The sequence below is a fragment of the Thermobia domestica genome, chromosome 5 (genome assembly GCF_964235325.1).
Source record: "Thermobia domestica chromosome 5, izTheDome1.hap1.1, whole genome shotgun sequence".
NCBI lineage: Eukaryota > Metazoa > Arthropoda > Insecta > Zygentoma > Lepismatidae > Thermobia > Thermobia domestica.
In genome coordinates this window covers 1,082,214-1,096,278 of record NC_137458.1, presented here as the reverse complement: position 1 = coordinate 1,096,278, position 14,065 = coordinate 1,082,214, and the positions used below count along the sequence as shown (strand labels likewise).

The window sequence follows — 14,065 nt, the reverse complement described above, 5'->3', positions numbered from 1 at the left end:
TTTTAATTTTAAATGAACTATCCTCAAGTATTACCCATTGTCACTAGATAGGTAGCAAGAGAACTGTCTGAGTGGCTTTGGGCATATTATGAGGGACTGGGGAATTAGTATGTCATCAAATACAATATATCAAAATAAATGGAGTCGAATATGTGACCGAAGTTGAAAAGGATAGGATGTGTGAATGAAGAAGTAAAAGAAGGCAACGGTAAACAGTGGAGATAGTGACAGACAGAAAAGGAGTATAGTGAACCAATAAACCGAGCACAGTTGACTACGTCAAATGGGTGAAAATTTTATAGTTCATTAAAACATATAATATAGTTGATTGAAAACACTTCAAGATTTTAGACTGAGAACACTTCAAGAATACTTCGAAGAACAACTGAATGGAATATTAAATCTACGGTCTGTTAATGGGTGTAGTTCTGTTATGATGGAAACAAAAAACCTACTATATTTTTAAAGTGAGACAAAACGTGTCAGAAAAATTCGTAAAAAAAACGCCCTCCCCATGGGTCTCATTTCCTTTGTATCCGGGGTTATTGCACAACCTGAAGAAAATAACAAAAAGGCCGAATCTTAAAGTTGGGTTTAAGCCCCCCAGAAACCTAGAAAAATCTTTTAGCCAGTACAAAAATTATTTTGTGGATAGAACTATCTTAAGTGGTATATACTATTGTACTGCCAAAATGTCTTGAGCCGTGGCAAAAATTCGAACTAAAGCTCACACCCTCGCGTTGAGCCAATAAGGGCTCAGCTGTTGCTAAGCGAGAGAAAGTGAGTGGAATTCCTTCAGACGATAGCAGCGCTTGCAACGAAAGACTGGGGATTAAGTCAATGTGGTATAATAATAAACGCTTGTGACGCCACGAAAATAAATATTAGCACTAGATTAAAGGAACACGCTAGAGAGTCTGGCGAGAACAAAGAAGGTGTTTTGGGTCTATCTAAACATTTACGAACTACAAAACATTCAGTACAAAAGGTAATAGTGTTACATCGGGCCACCAATAACATTGAAAGGAAGGTCTCGAAAAATTCACTTTTGAACACCGGAAAGGTCACTTGCCGCAATTGAGAAGCTTTCATGCTCCACGGTCCGCTGCTAATCTCTCCGTCTTCACGTACGGTTTTTCTGTTTTAATATCGTCCATCAATTATAGCTTCTTTCTCCTCTTCCTCTATTTCCTGCCACCATATCCTCTAGCACGACCCTCATGGTACAGTTCAATCTTACCCAATGTTCCAATCAGTTTCTCTTGTTCTCAATAATATCTAACATTATTCTTCCTCCCCCCTACCATACCTCTCATTCGTTTTTCCGCTCGACCCAGCTAATTCTCTCCATTCTACTCCACACCCACATTTCGAAAGCTCCCAGTCGTTTTTAATCATTTTTGTGTAATGTCCATGTTTCTGACCCATACAGTACAATACTCCACACGAAGCATTTAATGAGTCTTTTTGTCAATTCTTTATTCAAGATCCCACAAAATGGTACCTTCTTCCTTCTAAAAGCATCTTTCGCCATTCCTATCTTTGCTTTTGTTTTACGTTCACTTTTCATATCATTACTAACAATACTACCCAGGTATCGAAAACTCGTCACCAGTCCTATTTTCTCCCTTTCTACTTTTGTAGTTAATGACTCGAAACCGTTAAAACGGGGCGTGGTGGCTCAGTGGTAGAGCGTTCACCTCCGGTGCTTGGGGTCCCTGGTTTGATCGCAGCTCGCACCGTGCTCGTGGGTTTTCTCGGGACTCTCCCGTTTCCTCCCACTTTCTTCATTCCACCATTTCATTCACTTCTCATAATCACCGTGTCCTTTAGCCTAACCGGCATAACCGTGAGACGTAAAACTCAAAGATTTCATTTTTTTTCGAAACCGTTAAATTAGAAATTAGAAAACTGCCTTTATTGTTTTGGTTATATTTAGTATGCATGATCTCGCTTCATTTAAGACATAGAGTAAATATAAGAGAATTTGAAATTAAAGGTGGAGGTTTTTTCTGCTTTTAGTCTTTAATTATTTTCGTTCCGTTTTAGGTGAAATGGGAAGTGTACAAACACTACCTCAAGTCCGTTGGCATTTTCCTCACCACTGCCACAATTATTCTGAACGTGGTGTTTCAGGCTTTTTCTATTGGTTCCAACGTCTGGCTGTCCATCTGGTCGAATGAGCCAGCAATTAATGGCTCTCAGGACGTATCTAAACGGGATATGTATCTTGGGGTGTATGGTGGTTTGGGTATTGGCCAAGGTAAGTACCATGGATTTTGCATTATTCCTATGAACACTTTCATTTATATGACTTACGGAAATGTATTTAGAGTTTCTGCTGTTATTATTGGTCCTTGCGTAATATCAGTTTTAAAAAAAATGTAAAAATAGTACCCAGGATGGCCTTCCAAATTGTGCAAGTACTTTTAGATAAAGCTGTACAATATAATTGACAGTTTTTCAAGTGTAATTTAGGTCCGTGAGATGGGCAGTATGCATATCTCGTTTATAGTACTCGTTTTCAATATAAAGTAAAGCAGAGCACTCGAGTATTTCATTAGTTGAAGTCAGACCATTTTATTATATCAAATAGCAACACTCCTTTACACAATATCAAATGGTTATGATATATTAAACTGTTACTTTATAAACAACTGAATACACTGTATTAATTTCATGGCGTTTTATGTAATACATCACAGTTATGCATGGAATGGATTAGTAGTGGTAGTAATAGGAAGTTATAAAATATCGTAGTTACTATATATCGTTTCTTAAAATTGTTTATTTTGTTTCGTAATACGTACATTATAATGGTGGATGTAAAGTTAATTTAAGGTGATGTGAATGTAATTGGATTTCCTCTTTTGTATATGAGAAATGGTTGCATATATGATTCTCTGTCTTGTATTTTGAATTGAGTATTTATACCCTTCTTATAGTTGATTATGATTCTGTAGTTTCTTCTATCATTTGCACAACTTAAACATGGGAGGGGAAGGTATGAACGGGTTTAATAATTTAAAAGTATGTATACAAATATAGGAATGTAAATGCGGAACAAGGTATCAGTTATCATCAGAGGGTTTATTTATAATACTCTGTACAAGTCTGTTGTGGGGCGAAGGGAGGAAGTTGAAGAAAATACACCTAATCTGAGTTAATAGGGTGGGTTTCTGGTATTGGTCAACACTAAACATGCTTTCCTTTGACATAAGCCGATTATCTTTTAGCATATTGGCAGCAATCACACTAATTCAAGATTATCTTGTATCTTTCTGCACCGTATTTTATGTGAATATTTATTTATTATACGAAGTAAAATATGAAATATTTATTTTAAAGAATTTACCTCAATTTTATCTACTTTAAGTTTACATACTTTTTTTGTAAAAATATGACTAGAACTTGTTTTGTATATAGTTTCCGCGTATGAAATCAGTGTCGTAACTAACAAAACTGTAAACAAGACACTTGTCGCATGAGAAAGGCTCGAAGCCATTGAATAGATATGCAGAAAAATGAAATAGTAAATAGGGCTGGTCAATCAAAATAAATGTAAATGACAATTTTCTGTTAACACTTTGAGTGATAACCTCTAGGACACATGTTTTTTCAAGAATGTTATCCTTTTTTTTTCTTTCTTAATTTTAAAATATCACATCTAATAATGCTTAAATAATATTCCATACACGGCTGAAAAGTTCCAATCTTCCTCTTTATATTGATATATGATATTTTACATTTCAATAATGTGGCTGTTTTGAAATGCGCATGAAGAACTGCATGAAATTCACAAAATGTAAAATGCTGACAGAAGGAAGCATCTGTAATGAACATTTGCGCATGAACTACAAATTCTAAGGAATAATTCAAGGTTACGAACTCTGTATATGGAAGAAAGCGGTTAAAATATATTTTGAATGGAAGTACGTATATATACGCAATTCGCTCTCTATAGAAGATCGACCACTCCATATATATATATATATATATATAAAGCATTAGCACTCCCAAGTATTAAAGTATATTATAATATTGTTGACAACAAAGGTAGCACTAAATCTGTTTGGTGCTCTGAATCGAGCTTATGCATCAACGTTCGGTTAAATTCAGGGTCCCTTTATAGCTGTGTGCGTGCCTTTTGTATGCATGCTTCCGTATTCAATTCCGGCCGGGTGTACTCGCCTCGGATTTAAACCCGCGGATCCCACTGTAAACTGTAGGTTCTGTGTCGTACAACCTTGGAGCTAAAAAGGAACACTCAACTCCAGACAACAAGTTATTTATCAGATGCTTTGGGGGGAGGGGGTACACTGCAAACTACAATCGGTGATATCTGTAAAGCAAGTGAAAGTAGTTCGATGAATTCCTTAAAAATTATAGTTTTTTATCAGATACAAAATCGTTGAACTTGTCTTGGCCCCATGTGATATGCGCCCCTAATGAGGTATTAATTTAAACTACTGACTTCATTTTAAGTATGGTTAATTCTCAATAAGAAGTAAATTATATCTCCGTCACGGGAATTAACCGTAGAAACTGCTGTTGAATATTTTGTTCGGTTCGTGTCAGTGAGACATTTGTATACTTATTTTTGTAGACATATGGAGACTATATTACTAACTAGATAGTAGCGAAGTATTAAATTAATAAACGTGCAATATGTTATACGTACAGGAAATTCATTTAATGAAAAATGGCAGTAGTTTCCAGAAAATATGAATGTTTTTTACGTAAAGTACTAACTGAACCTGGTCTCTCTACACAGCACATCCATTCTCATATGAGCATGACTCTCCTTATCATTTCTGACATCTGTAGATGTCCCTTTACAGACACAAGTGAAAGACATCTTGGTAAAAATCGGCAAGGGGTACCATAAAGGGGAGATTTTTTCAATTATTTTTTGAATATATCGCACTGTTTGCAAGGTTTGAGTCTGCTTCCAGCTAATAGAGTTTCTAATTCATTTATGATCAGTGTTTTCTTTCTTCTTGCATGCAGTATGTAATAAGCAAATACATTACACACACAATTAATTATAATGTCGGTGATATATGGTGTTCATTGAGCAAAACACTCTTAACAATAAGGATTCATCTTAAGACTGGAGAAATGGTTATCCTTCGTTTTTCATTATCATTTGCCCATGAAGCAAACGTCTGAGAGATATACAACCTCTGTATACAAATATTTGGAATTGGAATGTATAACTCGTAGGATATGATGCTTTACTTTTTTTTTAAATTTCAACATTTCAGTGTACCCCTAAAATGTAATAAAGAAATGATGTCCTTGTTTTTTAAATATTCAATTAGAACTGGACACTCCACACAAAATTTGCAATCGATCAGTGAAAACGGCGTCTTTCTAGAGCGTATAGTTCCCGAGAACCCATTGTCAAAATGATTGGCCACAAATATAAACTTCTCTAACATTTTAATATATAGATGTACTCGGCTAAAATATCTCAATAAACTTGTTTCCCTAGCTCTTCGTTTCTTTGCATGTACAGTATGTAATATGCATGTTATTGTTTGTGTGTAATAGATTGGATTATGAGCACGTAAAATGTGGAATAAATATAAGAAAACACCGTCTGATAAATTTGAGTTTCATAGAAAAGAACAAATTCGTGGTCTGTTTTTATTATTGGTTTTTAATAGATACTTCTACAACCGTAATTAACAGTCACTACGAATTAAATGTAACATAATAAATTGATAGTAACAGCTCATTGGATTGGTTGTATTCTTTCGTAGTAAGAATTAAAGCCTCACGTAACAACAGCTTTAATGAAGGTGCTTCTGGATAGGCAAATAATTACAGTCCAGGCGACGAAAACAGCTCTGACAAATGGATGTGAGAAACAGGCAACTGAATCATACAATACGCGTAAACTTTGTCATCGCTGCTTTTGCTACCTTTAGACTCAGAACAGATGCGTTTCATTTATTTTGTTTGTGTGTTTGTCGAAGTTTAGCGCTTCTTTCCAGCACCGAGGCTGTACGAAACGCAATCTACAGCGTAAGAGCCCAACATACTAAAAAATAATCCAAAATTTACCATTTTTCTTTTGCTTGGTTATTCATAAATGAAAGGAGATAATGATATGCAAGTTACCACAATCATAGATAATGTTATTCTACAACAGAAAATATAAACCGGAAGAATTTTCAGTGTTACAATCCATAACTGTGTGTTAAAACTATTTTGTTTAGTACAAACGAAATACAACTATTATTTGAAACGTAGTTCACAGGATTCCAAAACAACATAATACGTAATCAAATGCAGTTGAATTCGTTCCTCTAGTTGCTGCCTTAATTTAGATTTTGGGGGAAATATTATTCTGGCAACACTGTAATATCTATGGCTGGCAACACTGAAAATTCTTATGGTTCATATTTTCTGTTGTAGAATAACATTATCTATAATTGTAGGAAGTTGTATTTCAGTATCCCGTTTTACTTATGAAAAGCGAGCAATAGAAAAATGGTAAAGTTTAAAGTTTGTATTAGTTTTAGTATGTCAGGCTCTTAAGATGGAACCCAAACTACCATAATACGTTGTAATTTTAATGCTGTCCCACCGGAGTCCAACGCTAGCCACTAGGCAAGCGGAGATACATTTATTTTTTCATGTTCAGTGAACTATAGTGAGCAAAGTATTAGTTTATTTATTTACAAGTGTATTTTACATAGTTTATTGAGTTTTCGTTAGCAAGACTATTATAACAGATCTAAATGACCTGCTAATGGCAACGAAAGTAGAAAGTCGGTAAAGGTTCACCTTTTAAAAGTCAGGCGTGTGAGATTATTTCTAGAAAGGAAATATTTTAAAGAAATGAAAAAGTGACATCGTATACAAGAAATATGACATTTTTTCTCTTAGTGAAAGGCCGAATACAAATATCTAAGTCAAGTAGTTAGCGCTCATGGGGTTGATAGGCACAGTTCTGGCTTCGATTCCCGGTAGAAGCACCGAATGATCTTGAGACAAATCTAGATCTTAACTGACCGTCATAAATTAAGCAACAAAGACAAAATGTGCAATAAAAAAGAAATGACGGGGGTAGGGTGGTGAAATGCAGACGAATGATCGGGGAAAGATTGTGCGGAAGAACTCGCGATTATGTGCCCTCACACAACTTCGTAAAGTACTAGGTACGGGTGATGACTACCTGAACTCACGGAATTGTTGACTGACAGTGTGTGTGTAGAGTGCAGAGGCAAGTCTAGTGAAGTGAAACAGGCGAATATGGCAACGAGGCATCATTTTCCAGATGAATTATGCTGGCGTGCCATTGGTAGATTGGAAGCAGGGCAACGTCAGGCCGACGTGGCCCAGTGTCTCAATGTCAATCGAGCAGTGGTCAGCAGATTATGGAGCAAGTTCCAGAGAACGCAAAATGCTTCGAGAAATTACAGTGGCGGTCGATCGCGTGTGACATCGGCCAAGGATGATCGATATGTCCGTTTGACAAGTCAAAGAAACGGGTCTGCAACAGCAACTCAAGTGCGTGTGGGGACTGTTGCTGCCACTGGACGTTCTCTATCAACGAGTACAGTACCGGAAGTGGATTGTATGCCACAAGACTAGTGGTGTGTACTCCTTACCCGGTGTCACAAGAGGCACCAATTAAATTTGGCAAGAGCGCATGTGAGTTGCACCCAGGAACAATGGCAGTCAGTTCTCTTTACTGATGAGTTTAGATTTTCTCTGGACAGTGATTGTCGACGCAAATTGGTCTGGCGAGAAACAAGAACCCTTTACCATACATTCAATACTCTTGAAACGGATAGATATGATGATGCAAGTGTGCTGGTGTGGGGTGGCATCTCGCTTGGAGGACGTACTGGTCTGTATGTTCTGCGTGGCACAATGACAGCTCAGCGCTATAGGGATGCTATTCTGGATCTCACGTTGTACCCTCGTGAAAAAGAATGTGATAATGGCTACTTAGAATTATAGGAATTATCAAAAGGGAGTCATTAAAACAATAATTAATGTAGACAAATAAAGACAATGTGCTTGCAATATTTGTAAGACTCTACAGAAGCGAGTATTTTCGGCGATACCACAGCGTGAAAATAACGTGCTTGTTGGTGTCACGTCTCTCACATGCTTTCTGTCAGGGATCATCTTTTGTCACCTTGAGAATGGCACTTTCGCATTTGAAGTGCGTGATCATAGGTTTCTTTCTTAGTATGAATAATTTTTTGCCTACTGTATATAAAACTGAGTAAATAAATAGATCTGTGCTAGGAGGATTAGCCAAGTTGCTAGTGGATTTGCATCACCATACAGACAGACAGACAGACAATAATTTGAAGATAACCTTCATCATAATTTTTCGAATGGGACAATATTAAACCAAGTTCACTAAGTACTGAAAGCTAATATATTTTCTTGTTGCATTGTAGTCAAGTAATGTGAAATCGATTTAATAGAACAGGTTATGGAACTAATTCTAAAATATAGAACATAGTCTTGCAGGTTGTTGCGTGAGGGTACGGAGTAGAAGATAACATTTTTAATTTGTATTGGTAGCGAAATATATATATATTTGCGAACTTTCCATGGAAGAAGTTATAGACGCTGCGAAGACGCAGCTGCGTAATGGAACAGCTTTTGGTGTTTTAACATGTAAACTACTAACTCCTATGTCTTCATACTAAAAGTATTTGTATTGGTTGTATTAAGAATATCCATTAGAAACGCCATCCCCAAAGTTCTAGATTAAGCACCTTTTTAACGAAGATGTTATATTTTTTAACGGTGTTATACTTGCTCGGGATAAATTTTCAGTTTTTTTTTCTTTTAAATATAATCGTGAGTGTCAGGTCAGTTGCCGTAGATTGAGAATCTTTCATGTATTACTATTCTTTACCAGGCTTCATTTTAACATAAGAATTCCCTTCTGCTACACTTTCTATCACATCCATAGTAAAAAACACTTCTTTCCGTTCTGGGAACGATGACGTGATCCTTGGAGGCGAGAATGTAGCGAGAAACGGTCTACACTTTGAGGATGGTCTGTGCGCCGGATTCAATTCCGGATGAGGTTCGGATCCCACGCTAATAGTAGGTCCTCTTCATCGTAACCTCGATGTTCCGTAAGGACTCAGATTTTACTCAGACATGTTTGTGTTATCACGTGGGGAACAGTGTGTATTACAATAAAATGTAGAGCGAAGTTGGAAGATCACTCATATAAAATTGGTGTAAATTGAGTAGCCAAAAGAAGAGCATCTTGGGAAAAGAAATTACTACTTACAATAATCAAGGTGGTGGAAATGAGAGTGATTAATACGGCAACTTTGTGATTACTTTCAGACAATTACTAATCACAGTAATTTAAATTGTGCGATGTAAATAGCAACAAAAAATACTACCATATTATTTTCCAAGGCTTGCAAATAGAAAGAAGAGACATGAATTTAAATTATAAATGTGAAATTTGTAGTAGGATAGTACGAATGAAATATCCAGCCTAAATACATCATTTCCAAAGGCTAAAAATAAATAAAATAATGAAAACCATTATATAATTAATCAAAATAGTCGCCGTCTGAAACGACACACCATCGCTCTCCCAACGATTGGATTCCGTGGCGAAATAAGTCTGGAGTCATCGATACGAAGAAGTCTTCACTGTCTGATCATCAGGGAATAGTCTTCCGTCCCAAGAAGTGATCGAGGCCGGAAGAAGTAATCACTGGGAGAGATTAAATGGAGGGAAAGCAGTTTCAAACTGCAACTCATGGAGAGCCTGACCGTCCTTTGCGTGACTGTGGGCAAGCATTGTCGTCCACCATGTCTCTTAAGCATTGCTTTATACATGCGGACTAGTTTTCGGTGCAATTCGTGGAGGTCAGCACTGTAACAATCGGCATTGACTATTTCATCTCGGGTGAAAAAGACGACATGGATTACTCCCACTGTAGACCACCATCTCATTCTGTGGATGAAAAGGTGGTTAAGAAACGGAAACTGTCCTAGATGATAATCATGATCCAACCAATGTCCTGACCGTTTATGATTATCGTAACAGACTCATTTCTCATTTGAAAGGTAAATTCGATATAGGAAACTGTTCAGGTTATTCCTTACACTAGAAAACTGCACACCTTCAGACGATGATTCTTGTGTCAACTCACGGCACCCATGCGTCCAGCTCTTTCATCTTACCGACTGCTCGGAGCTACCAAACGACATTAATATGATGTACACCCTCCATTCCAAAAGAAACCGAACGTTTAAAAAAAAAACAAAAAAGCAATGTACATTTTGGAACAAATCATTTTTATTAATCAATGTATTCCCCTTCTGCATCGATACACATATTTGCACGCTCCAACAAGTTGTCAAACGACTTCTCCATGTCCTTTATTGGAATGGTCTTTAGGACGGCAGTCGTCGCCTTCTCAATGGCATCAATCGATGCGTGCCACTTTCCTTTCATCGCCAAATGCAGTTTCGGGAACAGATAGAAATCGCACGGAGCGAGATCTGGTGAATAGGGCGGATGATGCAACCGAATAATGTGATTTTTGACCAAAAATTCAGTTACAAGTCGCGAACGATGTGATGGTGCATTATCGTCCAAAAGAGTCCAACTGCCGATTTCGCGATATTCGGGCCGAATACGACGAATTCTTGCCAGCAAACGCTTCATGACGCCCAAGTAAAACTCTCCAGTGACTGTCTGGCCGGGCTGAACAAATTCTTTGTGGATAATTCCTTTTGAATCGTAAAAACAAATCAGCATCACCTTAACTTTTGACTTCACCAAGCGACTTTTTTTGGGTGTTCCTTCATCCGGCGCTCTCCATTCAGCACTTTGCCGCTTTGTTTCGGGCTCATATTCAAAACACCACGTCTCGTCACCAGTTACAATCGATTTCAAGAAGTTTCGATCCTGCCGAGCACTTTTAACGATGTCTTTGCAATGCGCAATTCGATCAACTTTTTGGTCTTCGGTGAGTTTGTGTGGTACAAACCGCGAATTAACCTTCTTAAGGCCCAAAACTTCGGTCAAAATGCGGTATGCGGTTGTTTGAGGAATGCCTAATTCCATTTCAATAACTTTCACTGACGATTTTTTGTTATGTTTGATGAATTCACGCACTTTTTCGATGTTTTCTTCCGATAATCCGGTTCTGGGACGGCCTGATCTTTCGTCATCATCCAGCGTCTCTCTACCCGATTTGAATCGCCTGAACCACTCGTAAACTTGCGTACGGGATAGACACTCACCACCATATGCATTTTGTAGCATTTGGTGCGTTTCACTAAAAGTTTTACCCAGTTTAACACAAAACTCAATTGCAGCTCGTTGTTTGAAACTCATTTTCCGACCGATGTACACAACACACTGACAGTTGAAACGCAATAACTTTGTTGCCGTGCATCCAAATGTCATGACATTTATACCAGTTGTCAATGAGGGACTACGCCATCCACCGGTAAAATATTACAACAGATGGCACTAGTGGTACTATTTGTTTTCAAAAGTTCGGTTTCTTTTGGAATGGAGGGTGTATACCTATATATACCATTTTGTGGTAAGTCTTTTCTATTCCTGCTTCGGGATACCGTTGTTCTAACTATTTAAGTTTGAAATTATTGACATGAGAGACGTGAGTGGGATTTTACAAGTATCCAGGTGTGGCAAGCGTGAAAATATAAGATGTTCCGTGTCATAAAGGAGCATTGTTTACTGGATAGCATACTAAATAGTTAAATATTTTTCCATATTTGGTTTTTTTATCGCTACTATTTGCAAGCAAACAGATATTTATGCACCATACTATCCTTCACTTCATATTTTGAACATTCCTTTGATATCGGGTATCTAGAATAAAGTAAATTGATTGCTGGACAAAAGTAAATTATGTTAAACAAAACAAATGATTTATATTAGCTTATTTGAATTGTGATTATTGCTTTCGTTTATCAATTTTATTTATTTTAATATTCATTGTGCTTATTTAATACAATTCATTGCGCTTTGAATGTTGAATTTTGTTGATAAGATAGGATGCGGAGAAGGTAATAATATATCTTGATCAAAGATTTTTCTTTTGCAGGTGGAAGTGCACGATTAAGTATTCTCTTGCACAAAGCATTTATTAATGTATTTTGATTATTATTTATGGTTGAAAAGGATTGTTATTGCACTGCATGATCTTTGCATGTTTCAGCTCTGAGTATTCTAGCAGCTTCTCTAACATTGGCAGTGGGGACGCTCATTAGTGCTACGAAACTTCACGTGCACATGTTGAATCGAGTGCTGCGGAGTCCCATGAGCTTCTTTGACACCACGCCGTCTGGACGGGTTGTTAACCGGTTCAGTAAAGACATCGATGTGGTTGACAATACAATTCCCATGAACCTTAGGTCTTGGTTGAATTGCATTACCTCGGTAGGAAGGTCTCTTTTAAACCTTTCTTTCACTGCATCGTGCTGGGGCATGGCTTGGCTTTCTGATCGTTAGTCTTTGTATTGTAATGTGCATGGGCGTTCCTCGAATGGTGGAAGGTATATTTTCAATGTTTTGTGGGGATTTCATTTTTAATAATATTAGCAACTTGCTATTTGTGAGGATTTTTCTCCTATAATGTCTGTTTCTGCAATTCCACGATATTTGTTTTAGGAAAATATTTTCCTTTTGTTAAAACAATTGTATCTGAAAGCCTGTGATAGTGTGTTTATATTAGGAGTAACTATGATCTTTATCGTGGTTTTTGACTTGAATTGTAACCGTTTCTGCACAATTTTCTTTTTCAGAGTTTTTATTTCAAATAAGTAAATTAAACTAGTTGATAAAATAAACTAAACTTAAGAGCATTGAGAAAATACATTTATATATAAATAACTGAAGAAAGAAAAAAAAGTTATACATTAGTCTCGCGGGGTACGTGCAATGATACCGTTACTGATGAAAGTTGGCCTATCAAATAGAGTTTTTGCTTGTTTTGTATTCGGTTTTGTTTTCGACCAGTTGTATTGTTCTGTTTTGTTTTTTCTGTCTTGTTTTTAGCAACATTAGAAAAATACTAAATGACATCTTGAAAAAGTGTTGTTTCTCACTCTTTGCTTGGTAAATTCGTATTTAAGAATGACCAATGCGCTATGATGTAGGGTATTCTAAAATAACATTATAAAGTCTTCAGTAAATACATAAGGTCACTGGCACTTGAATTAGTCCATTGGTATCCAAGTTATTGCCAGAAGACGAGACATTCACTTTTTCGGTGACTACATGTATAGAACTCAGTGGAATATTATTTTGACACTAAATATATATATAACGTTTTTAATATATTAAAATAGAAATCTGAGTTGTGTGAAATGATTTTTGAAATAACGTTACGTGATTCTGTTTTTACGTGTGAGTAGATGACAAGCACGCTGTTGATTTTAACTTCAATGCTTTCTAGACCCAGCATTCTCCAAGTAGAAAGAATTAAATACTGTTGTGTTTCCTTTTGATGCACATCCTCAACCAAGTTAAGAAGAATTAAATTGTGCTGAATGGTGTAGTATGCACTACCAATTGTATAACGGAACCATATAGATTTGGAAGGTTGTATGAACATAAGCACGTGAAAGGATTGATCATGTAATTATAGGAAGTAAAGAAGTAAGATTAAAGGATCTGTTCTTCAATATTGAAGGGAAGTGGATCGAAAATTCAGGCCCAGGGAAGCGACAAGTAGTTTTGCAACAGAATTGGCAGTTCGTATTTATTACGTTAAACTAACAGGAAAAGTTGAGAATGGAAGAGTGGAAGTTTTACGATCTTCAAGAATGATAGAAATTACATTCACCATTATACTAAAAGTTACATAATTGATAGAAAGACCCTAAAGACTGTTCAGGAGGTCTCTATCTCTAGCACTTCCGCGGATGTGCAAACCATCAATGAAAAAGATCTAGGCGCTACTGTCCAGATACTTGACAGTTGAATTTCTTGTTTGGGAATCTGCTGTAAATTGGCATCTGTACAGATTAAATTTACCTTTGAAACGACTAGAGAAAACAGTTTCTT

The 14,065-nt window shown here is 36.7% G+C and overlaps 1 protein-coding gene across 8 annotated transcripts in view; it reads left to right on the top strand.

Moving 5' to 3' along the window:
• MRP (Multidrug-Resistance like Protein 1) overlaps nt 1-14,065 on the top strand; it is a 301,358-nt gene that overhangs the window by 211,628 nt on the left and 75,665 nt on the right. For all 8 annotated transcript variants that reach the window (XM_081758084.1, XM_081758089.1, XM_081758090.1 and 5 more), the window contains one exon: nt 2,050-2,263. In XM_081758084.1, coding sequence (XP_081614210.1) covers nt 2,050-2,263 — 214 coding nt within the window. The remainder of the gene's footprint in view (nt 1-2,049; nt 2,264-14,065) is intronic.